Source organism: Ornithodoros turicata, chromosome 7 (assembly GCF_037126465.1).
Source record: "Ornithodoros turicata isolate Travis chromosome 7, ASM3712646v1, whole genome shotgun sequence".
In the NCBI taxonomy this organism is placed as follows: Eukaryota; Metazoa; Arthropoda; class Arachnida; order Ixodida; family Argasidae; genus Ornithodoros; species Ornithodoros turicata.
In genome coordinates this window covers 40,570,186-40,588,294 of record NC_088207.1, presented here as the reverse complement: position 1 = coordinate 40,588,294, position 18,109 = coordinate 40,570,186, and the positions used below count along the sequence as shown (strand labels likewise).

The 18,109-nt window shown below is 45.8% G+C and overlaps 1 protein-coding gene across 1 annotated transcript in view; it reads right to left on the bottom strand.

Moving 5' to 3' along the window:
* LOC135399880 (uncharacterized) overlaps positions 1 to 15,690 on the bottom strand; it is an 85,991-nt gene extending 70,301 nt beyond the window's left edge. Inside the window, exon 1 of the mRNA XM_064631614.1 lies at positions 15,299 to 15,690. Within this exon, the coding sequence (XP_064487684.1) occupies positions 15,299 to 15,322 (24 nt within the window). The 5' untranslated portion in view covers positions 15,323 to 15,690. The remainder of the gene's footprint in view (positions 1 to 15,298) is intronic.
* Between the last annotated feature and the right edge of the window lie 2,419 nt (positions 15,691 to 18,109).

The following is an 18,109-nucleotide window of genomic DNA, read 5'->3' as shown; positions in this document are numbered from 1 at the left end:
GTGTGGCCTCGGAAAAATCAGTTTCTCAATGTGTACGCCGGAATCTGTCGACTACAGATATTTGCGCGCGTCTGGGCACGTTTTTCGAGAAGTAGACTGAACGATGGCCGCCGCGCATGAGACAAGGCTGCGTATGAGTAGCTCGCATAATATTTTTAGACATTATCCATTACACTAAATTTACTTGTACGTTTGAATCATACCTGGAATGAATGAACGTAGGAACCAGAGGAAAGAAGAGCATCAGCACGTTCTAACAGACATTTGTGGTCGACGAATCTAGCAACAGTGGCGCCCGTCACTCGCTCCGTACGCGTCCCATGCGTTTCGGGTGGTCGCCTCGCGGACGTTTCTTCGTCGCGTGTGCAAGGCCATGGCGTGCGCGCGACGTTTTGACACTGGGAAAATGTCCCATGCGTTTCGGTCTCAATACTGTTAGCCTTTGAATTACGGGGGGGGGGGGGGGGGGGATACGTATGGGAAATAGAAACGTGCCAAACCAACAATACAGGATAGTGACTCGTAAAAAAACATACATATTATCGCAGAAATAATAGGAAGTCGATGAAACTGCTTGTATCGTCAATGTCGATGACGGACTGGGCCAGCATGTTCCAATAGCATTAGGAAAAAGCGATTATTTCGACACATCAAGACGCGCGGTATATGGCTCGATACGCCTATCATGGTAGGTCCTTTGGCTGTACGAATCTGTACGTGCGATGTATTTGTTGTTGTCAATTTTCAATTTACCGTGGAAAAGAAGATGCAGGTTCGACGACGTTTTGCTAATAGCTGTAATTGAAGTTGGTTCGGCATGTGACAGATACAGTATGTTTGTATAGTTAGGCATAATAAACCTAACTGCCATTCTTTGAACTTCTGCCATGTTATTTATTAACTTTGTTGTACGGGGGTCCCATACGACACTGGCATATATTCTGTAACAGTGGCCGGATAATTGTGGTGTACGTTAATAAGTTCAGATTGTTTCATACGGAGTTGTGTTACGGAGCGAGGAAAAGACTGCGGTTGTTAAAAATAAGTGTATTTTTAACAACCGCACGCGCTCAACCTCGCTTTATTACATACAGAACTCAGTTATATGTCTATCCCACTTTAATTGTGACTCGACTGTGACACAGTTTTTCTGATATGACAACTTCCACGTTCATTCATTGTTCCAGGCATATAGCTGAAGAGGCAGACTGCAGTTCTCTATACGAAGGGCAGGTCCTCAAGTGGTCGTGAATTAATGGAGCAGAGGTCTACGCCGAAACTGCAATTACGCAAATGTCAGTGCGTCCCGCGGGCCACAAGGCGAAAAAGACACTGTGCACACTCTACTGGAAGGAACGTCGCCCCTTCCCATAAGTGTCCGTCCTCTTTTTCGGCTCGGCTACCACTTTTACGGCGAGAATCAACACGGACGTTTCCACTAATGTGAAAGTTTCGCCCTGCAAATAGAGGGAACTCAATTTTAAGTGTCATGCAAGTAATAGCTGGAACCGTTCGGGTCACAGCTGCGGCAAAGGGGGCGTCCGCTTGACTTGTATCCCTCCTCTGCCGAGTTGAGCGGCACAGTAAAGCAATTAGCGCAGCCTGCTGACACGTTCCAGGAAAGGCTGTGCACGTGCTGAGCCGCGCGGTGGCTTTCATCATGCCTGTGGGGGCCGAGAAGACTGAGAGTGCTGCGAGTTAGAAAGAAATAACATTCTGGTCCATCATGACTGAGAGAGATAAAAAGACGGTTTGAGCCAGCAGTGGCGGCGAGATGACTTCTTAGAAATCTTGAGAAATATTTTTTTTTGTCATTTATTCAGGCAGATTATTCTCATTGTGTTATAACGGGCGCACACCGTACAGTAATTAAGCGCTACGATAAGGTCCCTCTCACACATGACGCCCTCTCACAGCACGATGTAGAACGTTAAGAGCGCTAATTGGTGGGTTGGCTGGCTTGGCGGCGTGGTATTACCGAGCGATCTGCCTGTCGACGTGACGGTATGTTGCTTGGGGGCAGTGTGTCCCGGGCAGTCTTCACGAGGAACCGTGCAAGCTGTGCCTTACAGCGCCCTAGGAAAACCCAGGCATTCGAATCCTGGTCACCTTCCAGTCTATCTGCATGGAAGGCGTTCTCTCGGGACCTTTCAGGCAAATGTTGGCACGGTTCCCTGTGAAGTCGGCCAAAGACGCACTAACTGCCCTCCTCGAGCAATTTGTCATGGCAGTGGCGGCAGAAGGCTCTCCAATAACCAACGCCGTCGGCCAACGAATTAACCCTAGTACAGATCCCAGGGTTGTGGGTTCAATATCAGGACGCCTGCAACAGGGTACAAGTTGTTTAGATAAGGGACGTTAGATACGGTGTGTCGTGTGATGAGATTTGTGACCCCGCTAAATAACCCTTAGGTGGGCAAACGTAATCCACAGACCGCTCACTGTTGTGTCGCTCATGATCATGGTGCTGCTGGTGGAACTGCTAGCCATAGACGGCCACACCCAGACGGGCAACATGGCGACTACCGCTGGTGGAGGGGAATCGTGCGTCCGAGGCCGATTTCACAGGGAACTGTGCCAACATTTATCTCAGTGCTTCAGAGGAAAATCCACGGGAAACATCACGACACGCCCGGTTTCAAACCCGAGTAACCTCCAACTCCCAGGCTCGGCGTGGAATGCGTTCATCGTATAGCAACTTGGCTACGGGAGCTGGTCGCTCATGATCATCGTTTCCTCGTGACGTAAATACACGAATTGCGCGAGTGCTGTAATTGGTGAATTGGCGAAAGTCCTGTATCAAAGAACGATCGCTTACCAGCTCACGTGGCTCAGTCGTTAGAGCGCTGGCCGTGTCTCGTCGAGACTGGGAGGTACCCGGGATCGAATCCCGGTGCCGGCTGTGTTCCATGGGTTTTTTCTCCGACACTGACGAACGTATGGTAGCGCAGTAACCCTTAAACAGGCACAGACACCCTTAAAAGTCGGCCCTGGACGTACATTCAACCCAGAGCGTTAGTCTTGACGTTGTCTACCTCTGTGAGGCCAACAACGGCGAGCTCTTTCACCACCACCAGAGGCAACGCTGGTAACACGTCGTCGTCGTCGTCACCTGTTCCGAGTTGCATCACCTCTTGCTGGTGCGTGAGCTTGCTGTTCAACCACATGGTTCCGCATGGTTCCTCCATGGTTCCTCCATGGTTAACCAGGGTTCCACATGATTCCTCAGGATAAACAACTAGAGTCCCGAGCCCTTCCAATATGGGTAAAGGTTCAGGCTGACGTCTTTTGCATTACAGTAAGGAAATGAGTCTAGACGAATCTCATCAAAGCGTAAAACAACAATAACACTTCACGTTTCCGCGTATATCAATGGGAAACTGGGAGCCCTGGCGGCATGTAAGTGAAGAACCAAAGAGTTGCGTACGGAAAACTCATTCACGTCTGTCTCTTATACATGCACTCTTCTGGTCATCTGCAGTCTCTGTGTCTTTACGCTTTCTTACTGTAAGCTTTGCGCCTTTGATGCGCAACGTGAACCTGGGCGGAGCACAGTGAGTCTCGCGACAGCAAGGCGAAGTCATCAGAGCGAAGACCAGGGTAACCGTGTCTCCACAAGGTGGACATCCTTACGGAAGATTATAGGGGAAGGACACTGCTGTTATGTCAAGCAACCACCCGGCCCCATTCATAGCAGACGACACTTGGCGGACGACACCGTCAGCGTCCTTTCCTGTCGCCTGCTACTGAATATCTTGTGGCTGTGTCGCAGGATGTTCCGCACGGTTAGCAGTGCTCGTGAAGACACGACGTTCAGTCCTCGCACTCACGTGACAGAAGAAAGCTATGACATTTTTTTTTTTTTTGCGTTTTCCGCTGTATTCTGAGCAATGTCCTTCGTGTCAATATACGGGAAAAGTCATAGATACTATCAATTTACTTCTCTTTTTCATTACAGCGTGCGGACTACGTGAAAGTCATGCAGACTCGGCTTCGTCTCTCACTCCCGCCACAGGTGGGCAGTAATGCACTACAAAGTAGCGCACTACCGGTAGTGCATTACAATTTTGCAACGGTTAATGGGGGGGGGGATATATATTTATTGAAAGGAAAGGTCTGCCAGACCAAGGTCGGCATGCTATTCACGGTTAATGGGTTATGATAATGCTTTACATATATTGAGTAATGCGCCATAGCATATCTCATTACTTAGATCGAATATTGTGGCGCTGTGCAAAGTAAACAGTTAAAGATTGTGCCGTGTCAAGGCACGCAAAATCCCAATTTTTTCTTTTTTCCAACCTGTCTTTAACAACGAATAGGCAGGAGAAGAATCAAGTGCGGAGTATTCTTAGGTGGGTCAACATCAGATGGTGCCATCGCGCTTTTTCTCCTTATCAGTTAAATTTTATTCACGAACTTTCTACCGGGAGGCTTTCGGGACAATGTGCGATAGCGGAATTGGAGCCTCTGTTTCAAAAATACCTCTGTCTCACATCTGTACGTCGCTCATAGCCACATTTGCATCGCTGCGCTAACACGGAAGTTAAAAAACAAATCGTTAAGCGAGCACGTACTTTGAGATATCCATCACCAAATATATTGCAACTCAATTGAGCCGAAACCGAAACTAAAGCGACGCGATCACAGCTTTAAGAAGATTGTGCTGATATGAGTGGGCACTGGTCTGCTGGCCAGATAAAGCAACATTTGGTGGTGGGTATCTCAAAGTATGTTCTCATTTAACGAATTTCAAAAAAGCGGGTCTCTTTAATAGTAACATGCTGCTTATAAGAATACAGCAGTGGCCTTACTGACCTCAGTTGTCCGTCGCCATTAGAACTCCAATCATCATCAACACGCTTTTCGATCGGAGGGGAATGAACACAGAGACAAATAAAAGGCGAATGAACTCACACAAGTTGCAAGTAACAAGTGATGGCCCATTTTTGTCTTGTACACTGAGCACCAATTATCTCTGCGCTGTATTCGGTCAGTTTTCGGTGTCATGCGGTACAGTTTTATGTTAATGTAATGACAATGTAATGTAATGAGTAAATGGCATTACTTATGAAAGTAGTATGGCATTAATAATGAATTACTAATCCCAAAGGGGTAATGAGTGACGTAACGCATTACTTCTGAGAAAAGTAATGAGTAATGGTAGTTTGAAGACCGAAAACAGTGGTAAAGAGACACGAACGCTTGTGGGAACAAACACGAAACGCTGAAGAACTAGTCTTGCGTTCGTGTTTGTTTCCTCGAGCGTCCGTATCTCCTTACCGCTAGTTTCAATCTTCAAACTACAACGTCCCAACAGGCCCGACTTCACACTATTCTCAGTAGTAGCTATCTAATCTATCGACCTCTTTTTCAAATTCTTCCAAAGACGGTATGGCGAGTTTCCTACACGTCCCGTCTCCACCTGCTCGCACCAAAAGCTCAGACCAATATGCCAAACAAAAAGTACGAAAAGTTTCTACATACTTCCCGTTTACTCAGTGCCTCCAATCCCGTCGTTAATTAGGTCGGGCCAGCTGGACCGCTCAGGTGAGGACAACGCCATTCAGCCGTGTTTCAGGTGCAGCGGCGTCAATGAGAATACCTTCTCTGCCTGCGACGTGGCAGTTTCCATTAAACGTGACGTGACCTTAAACCTTGGACTGCGTGAACTGAACAGACACTATAAAGTGATCCAGGGTAGCACGTAATCACTGTACCCAGGGTATTGTACCCAGGGTACTGTACCTAGGGTAATGCAGAGCACAGACGCCGTTTTTCCAGATGCGGGTTGCACTATACTTGTACTACTCGTACTACTTACTACTTGTACATACGGCTTGTAATTCCGTGCTTGTCGAAGAGAGTATGTAACTTCTAGATGTCTAGTCGCTTAAAATTGGTCAATTAGCATTTTAATGAGATATCTTCGAGGCAATGTGAAATAGCAGTGTAGGGTGCCACAGGAGATAATAAAGAAGCGAGCGAAGGGGGCGCGAGCCTCATTGTGTTCCTAACAAGGGAACTGTACACTCTTAAAAATGAACTTCACCGCATAGCACGCTCCTAGCTAACCATAATCTCGAATGATATCGTTATCTGCCCTGATTTGTTGAATACGGTAGGCGTACGCCTTTTTGTGATAATTATGAACAGCATAAGTGTCACAAAAAAGGCGTACGCCTCCCGTTTTCAACAAATCAGGGCAGATAACGATATCATTCGAGATTATGGTTGGCTAGGAGCGTGCTATGCGGTGAAGTTCATTTTTAAGAGTGTAGGGGGGCAATTTATGGACAAAAATTTAAAAAAAAAGGAAAAGGAAAGATAAAAGGGAAAGGAACTGTAGACTATTGTATGCTTACAAGCAGCTTGTTACTATTTAAAGAGACCCGCTTTTTTGAAACTCGTTAAATGAGAACATACTTTGAGATATCCGCCACCAAATTTTGGTTTATCTGGCCAGCAGACCAGCACCCACTCATATAAGCACTATCTTCTTAAAGCTGTGATCGCGTCGTCCTTGTTTCGGTTTCGGCTCAATTGAGTTGCAATGTTTGGTGATGAATATCTCAAAGTACGTGCTCGCTTAGGGGATTTTGATTTTTTTAAATTCCGTATTAGCACCGCGATGCAACAGTGGCTATGAGCGGCGTACAGATGTGAGACAGAGCTATGTCTGAAACAGACCCTTAAATAAATGAAAGGCTCCAATTCTGCTATCTCACATTTTCCCGAAAGCCTCCCGGTAGAAAGTTAATGAATAAAATTTAAGTGATTATATATAGTCATGCAGTAGTTATATATCTTCTTTGACAGAATGCCTACCCGGCCGCATCACTGCCCTGCAAAAGCGGCATCTATGCTGTTCCCCTCCCACCAATTGTAGCTTTTAAAATAAAAGGTCCGTACCGAATTTTAAATATCCTGTGTGTGCTGCACTGGAGATCTGAGAAGCATAATATTCAGTCGTAAAGGCTACTGACTACAGTCCTATTTTCTGAAAGCAAAAAAAGAAAAGAAAAAAAGAAAGAACCGCAGAAGCGTTCCAGTAGTATGTTTAAGACATGCACATTCACTGTTGCCAGACAATGCAATAAAAAACGGTCCTCAACTTATGTTACTCAGCGGAACCCATGATCCCTCCGCATGACTTCGTGGAACCTTCTTCCCACAATGGTAGACGCAACTGTGCATAGAAGCGCATAGGTCACGTGAGATTGGAATGTCGGTTGAGCCAAACTGTGATGACGATAGCTGCTGAATGTACTCGTACGCTTGAAAGCGACCGCCATTCGTGGTAACCTGCCCCAGGATCACCATTTCAATCCTGGATGCCAACGATGATATGTCATGCATGATCAGATACCATGTCTGTCTGAAAGGCAAGCCTCGGTAGTTTCACTGGCGGCAGCTCGACAGTATCATGGTTGCAGAACCCTGGTTGAAAACCGCCGTAATAAAATATGAGAATCTCAGCTTCGTCTTCTGTTTTGGGGTGTTTGTACAACCCACATCGAAGAGTAGGCTTGGCACTAAGATCTCCCGCTAAACCGCATCGTTGTCTGGACTGACCTGGCCTAGGACCGGATCCATAACTGTACCCCACTGCCTGAACTGGCCTGGGCCTGCGGGTCCACCATCCAGTCGTTCTTCCTGTTGGGGGCTTATCGTCCACATCGTGCTGTGTGCAAAGTATACCAGTACTTTTGTCGTACGGGGATACCACAACGTCCTTGCCTGTCGCAGTACACTGAAGGAATGCACCATGCACAGGAGACGTCATGGATCACTCTTCCTCGCGCGAATTGACCCCAACTGCATCTACTGCCTCCCATCGAAGACACCAATGCCGTTAGAATCCGTCATCCATCGCCTGCGACTCAACGTCCCGTTCGCAGCAGCATTCCTTCGTAAGATAGGTGTCGTTGGATCGCCGAACTGTTCAACTTGCGGAACTGTGGAGAACACGGAGCACGTGCTGGTCATCTGACGACGCTTCGACTCTAGTCGGCGAAGACTGAAGAACGCCATCGCGGAACTTGAGAACCGACCTTTTAGTGTTCAGAAGGTACTGGGGAGTTGGCCAAAGCAGCACCAGCAACCTGCACTGTGCGCCCTGGCGTACTACCTCGAGGACATACGTGCTGAAATAATCTTTTAAATCGTCCAGTGCTTTCAGACATCAAGCGTCATGCAACAGCTCGTCGCACCAGTGCGAACAACGTTTCCATTTTTTTCTTTCTACTTCTATTCTATTCTCTTCTATTCTACAGTGCAGAGCGCTTCACTCAGTCAGCTTTCTCTGCTGTTAGGAACTTCGGTATATTTTTAGTCGGCGACGTATTTCCTATGCATGAGAGAGAAACCCTTTGGATTTATCCCATGTTGAGGAGTACATCAAGGTGAAACCTTCGCGAATAAGTCCTTGCTGTAGGGATCTGAGGTTTCCTTGGCATAATTCCAAGTTCTCTTTTCATCGTCATCAGTGTGTTTGTTGTTGTTTTCTTTTCATCAGTACTGCTTGCGTTTCTCGGAACAACAGTACGGGAAACAGCAGCAACGATGTCCCAATCATATAGGCGGGCACTCATCTAGAAATTCATTCAATGTTACATCATGGTGAGCCTTACAGTCCATCACGTCATATCAACATCATATGCTGACCACTACTTATACCAAAAAAAACGAATATCATAGTCTATCACAGCCGTTCAACTTCAAAACCAATCATTGGAATTAAACTTCAAAGCTCATCATTGAAATCATTGAAATGCGGCTTCACACCCCATCACTGTGCTGACGTTGACGACTTAAACTTCAAAAGCCATAATCGAACATCAACGTCACAACCTTCAACTTCAGCATCACCTCACATCGTAGGCCACCATTCAACATCAACTTCAGCACCACATCATTCTGCACGATGTGTAAATATGCGAATATAGGTGTCCCCGATAGATAGGTCCCCAATACGGGCTCTGCTTCGATGACAATTGCCTCGGTGACCTACTTATGGGAACGCACTCCCAACTTAAGTTCCGCATCTGGTTGATACTACCCGCTCTACGAAGTAATAGCCTCAGACATGTTGCATCAGAGCAGTGATCTTCCTGATCCACGAAGCTGCGCAGTCGAGTGCCTTGAATTCCAGCTTGACGAGCGCTTGTATACAAGCAGAAATAAGCTGGTCCCACGCATCCTTTCAAGCTCGTTAAAGCTACTCGAAATAATAATATTACTCCAAATGCTACTATTATTACCACTGCGAATTATTTGGAGTATTCTCCAGCTGGGAAACTCTGTTATGGGGTTTTACATTTCCAACTACATTTTTCCGACAACTTCGTTTCAGGAACTACATTTCGTGGCGGACTTCGGTTGAACACGGGCATAAAAAAAAAAAAAAATATATATATATATATATATATACGGGGGAGCTATACATTTCGGCCAGCGTTATGGCCAGCGTTGTGGTAAGCGTTCCTTATTCACAAAGTCTTCAGCGCCGGACGCCACTTGGCATGGGCCGCTCGTATCGAGCTTCCAGAGCATACCGAGCAGCACAGAAAATTACTGTGGCATGTGTAGCATGTCGCCACACAAATTGGCTGGCTCATCGTGCGTGTAAATCTACCCTACTAAAAGGGAGGTAAAGAAAAAAAGCAAACGTAGAGACTACATTTCTTCAGGTAGCCTGCTACATGCTGCAAGGTAGTCTACTACATGAAAGCTTCTGGATATATAAAGAAGGCTTCACTGTTGAATATCATGCCTATAGCTATGGCAACTTGTCGATGAGGGTCAGTTCCACTTGCGGATAACAGCGTTGGGCGTTGGCCCATGACATGCGCGATTTTTGCATTGTTTCGGAATTCCAAACAGGTGGTGATCGTACAGCTTGTCAAGGGGGAACCAAAAATGGTTCCCAAAACGGTTACAGTAGAAGTAGTATGGTAAGTAAAAGGTGTATCTTGTTTCCTAGAACCAACGAGACTGACTGTCGTGGACTACAAAGAAGTATAGCGTAGCCAAAAAAAAAAAACTTGTTTGGGAGAGATCCTATAGGAACTTTACATGGGGGAAGTGGTTTTCACCCTCCATTTACTCCCCCCTCCCTTTTCTGGCTACTCCACTGCCCCAAGTTGTGCTGCTTCTACTCTTTCGGAAAGTGCTCCCAAGAGGCAAAAGACAGTGAAGGCTTTGCTAGCAGAGGTTGAATAATCAGATGTGCTGCACAGACAGAGGTAAGCTTTTGCGGTTACTCAAGGCATCAATGAGTCAACGATGCAGATTCAAGTTATTCACGAATTTCTGCTTTCGCGGAGGCCCTCCGCCACTAACGCCAGCTGGGGTCACGACCTGTAGTTTGCTGTAGTTTGCTGTAATGCATCTCATGATGTTGTCCTGGTTTCGTTTCTCCTTGCTTCTAGTTTCTGCTGTGTCAGTGGGTGCTATACCTACTGCTGTTGACGCTGCTAATCACTTCTCGGCGCACTCTGATGAATTTCTCGACAGCTCTTTATGGAGCCTTCGCGTCGTATTATACTTCCGTTCATGGTCAAGCTTCGTAGTATGACAGTGTGTGCTGTTTGTTCGCTGGAAATTCTGGCAGGTCGTAGAGGAGGGGGTTTAGGTGAACGACAACAAAACCGACGACGAAAAAGGACGATGGCAGAGCGCATCAACATCCAGATATCAGATGTCCCTTTTTTACCGTATGGGTTAATACAATGCACTCCTGGGGCAAGCCCTCCAGCGAAATTTCTGGTGCGTTGAGGAGTTGCTAACATGCGCCCACAAATAATTTCACTCGGTAAAATGGTACGAATACGCTTATAGTGCCCCATTGGTCGGGTATCGCAGCTTCGTGTAAGAACACCACTTTATGTGTGATTTGTGTTGATTAACCCTGTCGCTACCCGACGGTACGGCTAAAATATTGCAGGCCGTAGCGAGAGTGCGCGTTGTGTACCGCATATATAATAATATAATATAATATATATAATAAATATAATATAATATCCGCATATACAGTGTGTTCAAAATTAAGCTTTCACTAGCACTTTACAAATAGGCGAACAAAAGAAAACTGGTGCTACTTTTTCTCTTCCTTGAATAAGAAAAAGGTGCTACATAACTAGCAGCCCCTGTTTCTTACGCAAGTAGCGTAAAGTTATCATCCGGTTTCCTGTCATCGCTGTGTTTGCATAGCGCTCGTGAAAGCTTAATTTTGAACACCCTGTAGTATGCCTTGTTACTTACAACCAAACGCAGAAACGTTGCTCACCAGTCAAAAGACTGGATCGTGAGGAAAAATGCCTATTCTCTCATCGAGTCAATATATCATGCCTATTGAACACGTAGGCACGAATTACAGGATAGTCAATACCGTTAGTTTGTATTCCGACGCCAATGCCTCTAAATTCCTGTTTCGACGTTCGTGCCTGTATTGCCTAATGCGCTTTATTTCATGATTACGCTTTAGTTTCTCTTTGTTTGACACGTCTGTCAACGCTGATGGCTCTTCCAAATACATCATCATCATCACTGATTGAGGTACATATTGTTAAGCGATATGGCACCGCATAGCATGCTCCTACACTCTTAAAAATGAACTTCACCACATAGCACGCTCCTAGCCAACCATCACCCCGAATGACAACGTTCTCGCCCTAGATTTGTCGAAAACGGGAGGAGGAGCCTATTTTGTGCCCATTATGCACGGCACAAAATAGGCTCCTCCTCCCGTTTTCAACAAATCAGGGGCGAGAACGTTGTCATTCGGGATGGTGGTTGGCTAGGAGCGTGCTATGTGGTGAAGTTCATTTTTAAGAGTGTAGGTAACCATCATCTCGTATGATATCGTTATCTGCCGTGATTTGTTGAAAACGGGAGGCGTGCGCCTTTTTTGTGAGACGTATGCTGTTCATAATTGTCACAGAAAAGGCGTACGCCTCCGTAACGTGAAGTTCATTTTTAAGAGTGCAGTCAGTAACTGTGCAACGTGCACGCCAAACAGATTTTGTGCAGCACTGTATACAGGGTGTCCCAGAAAACGTGTCATTGAATTATAATAAAAAAACTACACCACCTAGAGTCATGCGGACAATGGCATTTGTTCTTACTGGGTTTTTGCCACCTCCTCATGCGAATGTCATGTAACGTAAGTTTTATTATGTAAATTTTTGCGAGCTTAAGTCGGAAATTTGCCAAGTAAAGGTCACTTTTTTACCCCACCAATGTGAAGAGCGTGTCTAATTTTGTCAAATTTATGATAATTGTCAGGGATATTCAAGAGCTACACTCTTAAAAATGAACTTCACCTCATAGCACGCTCCTGGCCAACCATCATCTCGAATGATATCGTTATCTGCCGTGATTTGTTGAAAACGGGAGGCGTACGCCTTTTCTGTGACACTTATGCTTTTCATAATTGTCACAGAAAAGGCGTACGCCTCCCGTTTTCAACAAATCAGGGCAGATAACGATATCATTCGAGATGATGGTTGGCCAGGAGCGTGCTATGAGGTGAAGTTCATTTTTAAGAGTGTATCCCATCGGAAAAAATAGCCGAACATCATGCTCGACGGAGGTCGCACAGAATAGCGCACGATGAATTTTTCAGCGCAATCTTTGTCAGTCCGACGAAAGGAGGTTGGAAACCCAGCCCTCCCCGACATCGCAGAAAGAGATAAAACAGGCATGGCTTATCACGTCCGACTTTCGCTGGGATAATGCATTCCCTCTCCCAATTTTAGGAACTGTTACTTTTTCTACTATCACTCTATGGGCCTTCGCTGCTGGCTTCGGAACCTCCTTTCGTCACGCTCAAAAAGTCATCGCGCGCTATGGTCCGGTGCTCCGAAAAGCATGATATTCGGCTATTTTTTCCGATGGGATAGCTCGTGAATATCACTGTGAGTTATCATGAATTTGAGTGAATTCCGCACGCTCTTCATATTGGTGGGGTAAAAAAGTGACCTTTACTTGGCAGATTTCCGAGTTCAGTTCGCAAATATTTACATAATTAAACTTGAAGTACATGACATTCACATTAGAAGGTGGCAAAAACCTAATAAGAACAAATGCTGTTGACCGCATGATGATTCTAGGTGGCGTAGTTTTTTTATTATAATTCAATGACACGTTTTCTGGGACACCCTGTATAGGTTACGGCACATATATACCGGCAACCGAGTTAGTAGTCACTTGTATAGTAAAATTACGGAAATTTTTCTTACAGTGTCTTCAATGAGGATTTTGAACAGTCTCTTCTTTGTCTCAATGAATAAATTGAAGAGTACAAGGCGAACAGATTAGCAAGGTGGAGGAATTTATTCTCTCTTCTCTAATCAGGATTCATTTTGCCTTTGATAGCTTTCAGCATCCTTTTTGCTTTTCTGGTGAACCTGAACAACCGGCGTCTACAGTGGCTGCTTATAACTTATAAGGCATACACGCAGGCAAGCTGGTCTGGACACGCCTGCGTAGAGTTATGATTTTTCAGTGTGGATGGCGTCATTTACAGCTGCTTACATCGCCAACGCATTTGAAAGATCAGTTGGATCATCGCAAACGCACCTGAGGCGCGCGCAATTGTTGTTGTTGTTGCTCTTCGAGCGGGATGGCGCTTATCCGCAACTGTTTGTCCATAGACATCGCTCCCCTCATCTTCCTCGTCGGGGACCTGACTGAAGTTGTGGTTACGTTTCATGTTGTAACTGTAACAGTTGTTATCTGTCAGTCGTGGGCAAGTTTCAAAAAAAAAAAAAGTAAATACGTTACAGTTTCAGATGGCCTTTATGAACGTTTCTCTTTACAGCTACGCGTTGAAATAACTAGGAAATTTGTACTTACATTTTCAAAAAAGACGAATGAGTGCAACTAAAAAAGTATTTTCGGCGTAATGACTGCCGTGTTATAAGCGGGGGATTTCCTGTGGGCAATTTCCATGGGGGTTAGACTATAGGGTAACCTGGCTGCGTATATAAAGGGAAAGTTCGTGGAATTTCTGCTTTGCAAAAATGGCACCAGCGGCACGGCCGAGCGGATTATGGCGTCCCGCTCCGTGGTGGTTGCCAATGTCGTGCTAAAGACTTGGAGGTGGTGGGTTCGAATCCCACCACCGGTTGTGCTGTCTTGGTTTTCCAAAGACTATCCAGACGAATGTCGGCACAGTTCCCCCTGAAGTCGGCCCAGGACTCATATTAACCCCCCTGTCCTCCACCGCTTCCTGCTGTGCTCTCTTCATCTGTCCACATCTGTACTCCGCTCATAGCCACAGTTGCTTCGCGGCGCTTTCACGGAATTAAAAATGGCAGGACATTTGAAGCCTCGACAAAATTTTGCAATGGTGCTGACGCCCTCCCCCCCCCCCCCAAAAAAAAAAGAAAAAGATTAAATACCTGAGTAACTTAATTACATTTTACAGTCACCATAACCAAAAACAGTAACTGGTTACAGTTATAAGTTACTCTTCCAGGAATGTAACTACTTACTGCAAAAGGTAACTGCTTACAGCGCTCTCTACAAGTTAGTTGTAATTGAGTTACTACATGGGACTGATATATGTGCAATACTACTTTTCCGTTCATTGTTATTTCATTCAGAGCCATATCGAATACCTGTCGCTGCCACATTAGTCTTGCAGTGTATGAGTAAGACATATAAGTGACCCATACGTATATATAATAAATAAAAGACCTATACAGATATATAACATATAACATAAGACGTATAAGTAAGACACAAGTAGTCTTGCAGAAATACGACCGAAATTCGCTCCATTGAAAGTGTTGGCTGAAACGTACTACACACCTAGAGCGCCCTCGACCGTGCAAGTAGGTACATTCCGTGACATCATTCATAGCTAAGTATGTGCGTTCTCTGCATTCGCTAGGCCATAAGGTAGTGAGAGTTATGAAGCTCTTAATAGCCACGCACCTTCGCTTCCTATAATGCGAGGCGCCAGAGCTACAGAATTCACCGAATTTTCATGAGGATCCACAGAATCATACATTCAAACGGAACCAACTTCAACTACCCCCCTGCCCCTGTGCAATCGCACTTTGCGTCTGTCGTGCTGAGTGTTTGCTCTTATGAAGCAAAATCTCTTGACCAGGCATCAATAGCACCATGGGTGTTTCCAGGATTTGATTTTCTTATTGGGAGGGGGGGGGGGGGTGTTGCGTTAAACTTTTTTTAGGTACCGTTAGGGATAGGTGGGGAAAGGGGGTGCTGGTAAAACTCCTTGCTCAACATTTCTTTCCATGCACTACTACCATGTCATACTCACCATTGCCACATGTGATGCGGGCATGGCTTCTCTTTTTCAAGCAATCCCCTGCCACCAAAATCCGAAAACACGCAAAAAACAAATAAGAGCAAGAAAAGCACTACCCAGAAATTAAGAGAAAACTAAATAAACGACACTTGCTTCCAACACTGGCAAATCAGTCGCACGCTGTCCTGCACCTAGACGAGTCTCTGGCAGCTTTTCTCCATGAAAGGAATTCTCTCTAAACAAACGTTGCGGGCAAGGGAAGGAACCACCTCCGCAAAACAGTCACGGTGTTGTGGAATACAGTCCCCTCGTGCACAAGGTGGAGGCTCCGTAGCGACAGGTTCACTGTCGTGTCACAGTGTGAGGAGGGTCCGCTTAAATATCGCCGGTTGTGTCCTGTCGTACTCCCACGCGATAAAGCCACTTTTGAGCAGCCGGTAGCAAACGTCGACTGCCAACGCGTCCTCCTCTCCCTCTCTACACACGGCCGACGCCAACCAATGAGGAGGCTGGGACACCGGGCTCCCACCGCGGAGTTTCACTTTTCGTCGTGGGACCCCGCGGAGTATGAAACTTGACTCCCTCCTCTCCTACTCCTGCCATCCTTCACCTCTCGTACGTTTCCTCCTTCATTCAGAAAGCTCCCCGTAACTCCGCTTGTCTCTTGTTGTCGGAAAGCGTCTGTCGAGCCATACAGAGCAGAGGATGAGCTCAAAATCGCCGTATTCGAGCAATGAATCCGAGACTTACTCTTGTTATATGTTTGTTCCGTGACTACCTTGAGCACCGTCTCTCTTTTCGCTAGGGGAGCAGGAACTCCTGCGTCAGTGGTCTAATCGGTAGATATGCGTGAGGTATGGGCGCGTTGCTCTGAGGAACCTCGTTTTCTATTTTTAGTCCGTCCAACTCCAACTCCAACCTCGTTTTCTAAACAAGGAATTCAGGCTATGTAAATAGCGTAAATGATCGCGACCAATTTTTCAGTCGAATTTTGCCTGATATGTGTCCGCACGAATGGTACATTGTACATATTTTTAGCAGTTTGACATAGTTGTGACGATACGTAGTTTGCACGTGTTTCGGTGCCTCTAAACCCTATGATGTGCCTGCGTACCTGTGTGCTGCGTGTGGGTTTTTTTGTGCGTTGTGTTTTTGCCTACAGTTCTGTTGATGTCTCATGGACTCCACTGACTATCGACCCCTATTTAGCGCGAGTTCATCACCTCATCATTAGGACACATCTCGTCCTGCCCATTGTGCTTTGGGGTAGTGGGCCGCATCTCGCGTGGCGAATTTCCGCATTCATCATCATTAATTTATCTGTTGTTGTTGTTGCACGTAGAACATTTACGCTGTTATTGTGTTAGAAGCAAAATGTAATCTGGGCAGTTACTTGTGTAATCAGATAATTATGTTAATAAAATGTTCCGAACAGGCTGAGGTTCTTGATCGAATATGATGAGCACCTGCAGTACCTGCAGTACGCAAGCGCCCAGAAATGCCCTCCTGTTGGGAGCGTTGTTGCCCGGTATGTTTTAGTCGGTCGTGGGTGCTACACCCATATAGTGCTCTTACTTGATGACAATGCACAACAGCGCCTGGGCAGGGCAGTTAAGCAAGAGCAGACACTATTGAAAAATCTGTGGTACGTATGCGTAAACAATCAGCATGTGAAACTGCAATCTAAAAAAAAATAAGAAGAAGAAGAAAGATACCGGATTAAAATTAGACAAATGCATTCCGTTTCGATGCACCACCACCAACTGCTACATGAATAACGATGGATTGAGGTGATTCGCTGCAACAATTGCGGTACCTTACCTCAGCGCATGTGGGTTAATATATGAGTGGGATGACGATGACAAAGATGAGGGATACACACTCGGGCACACACACACACACATGACACACGCAAATGAGATATCACACACGCGGGTGCGTCGTAACTGATGGCCATCGGAGATGTAATGCTGTGAAGATAACATCTCCACATTCATGGCAAAAGCTCTGAGGTCAGAGGAATTCAAGCAGGTTAGTAGACGTCAAGAACAGATAGGATGAGTGCAAGCATTGACGGTGGCGCATGGGGTTAGAACAAAGACCCAACATTGCTGCAAGGCAGAGCAGCTTGTCGATGCAACATATCAGCCAACATCATATCGTTTTCGCGTCGTAAGAGAGTTCGAATACAAAATATGTTAGTCCCGAGAAGTGGGTGGGGGTGGGGCTACTCAGTACTGAGGAAATTCACTGACTAAAAGGCACAAAAGCAGAAAAAGAAAAGCTACAGCGAAAAAAGAAAAAAAGTAAGAAGTTCAAACTAAAGCGAAAACGATACATAAACGAAATCACGCAAGAGAGTGAGGGGGATACAATTTGATACAGATCGACCTGAGCAAAACTTACAACTTAATCAAATGGGGTAGGGTGACTAATACAGCATATCCAACAATACGAGTGGTGCTATATGGGATCACAGAATATTTTGATGGCCTGAAATCCTGCCACAGTGCACGCGTTGCAGGCACTTGGCGATACACAAGGAGTTTTCTTGAACTGAAATGTCTATTATGGGACACACTGTTCAAGGATGTACGCATTTTTGCACCCTGCATTCTGCACGCAATACAACTGAGAGAAGAAACACCCCCGTGCTTGAATTGTAGGCGACCAGTGTATAAGGAACATTTCGCTGGGACTTATTATGGATGGCGGACGCGAATAATTGTGCCAGCGTTCGTGGCATTCGGAGACAAAGGCCGGGGTCAACACCGCAGCCAAAAAGAAAGTCATGGAGGTGGACGACTCCAATAGGTTTCCCTT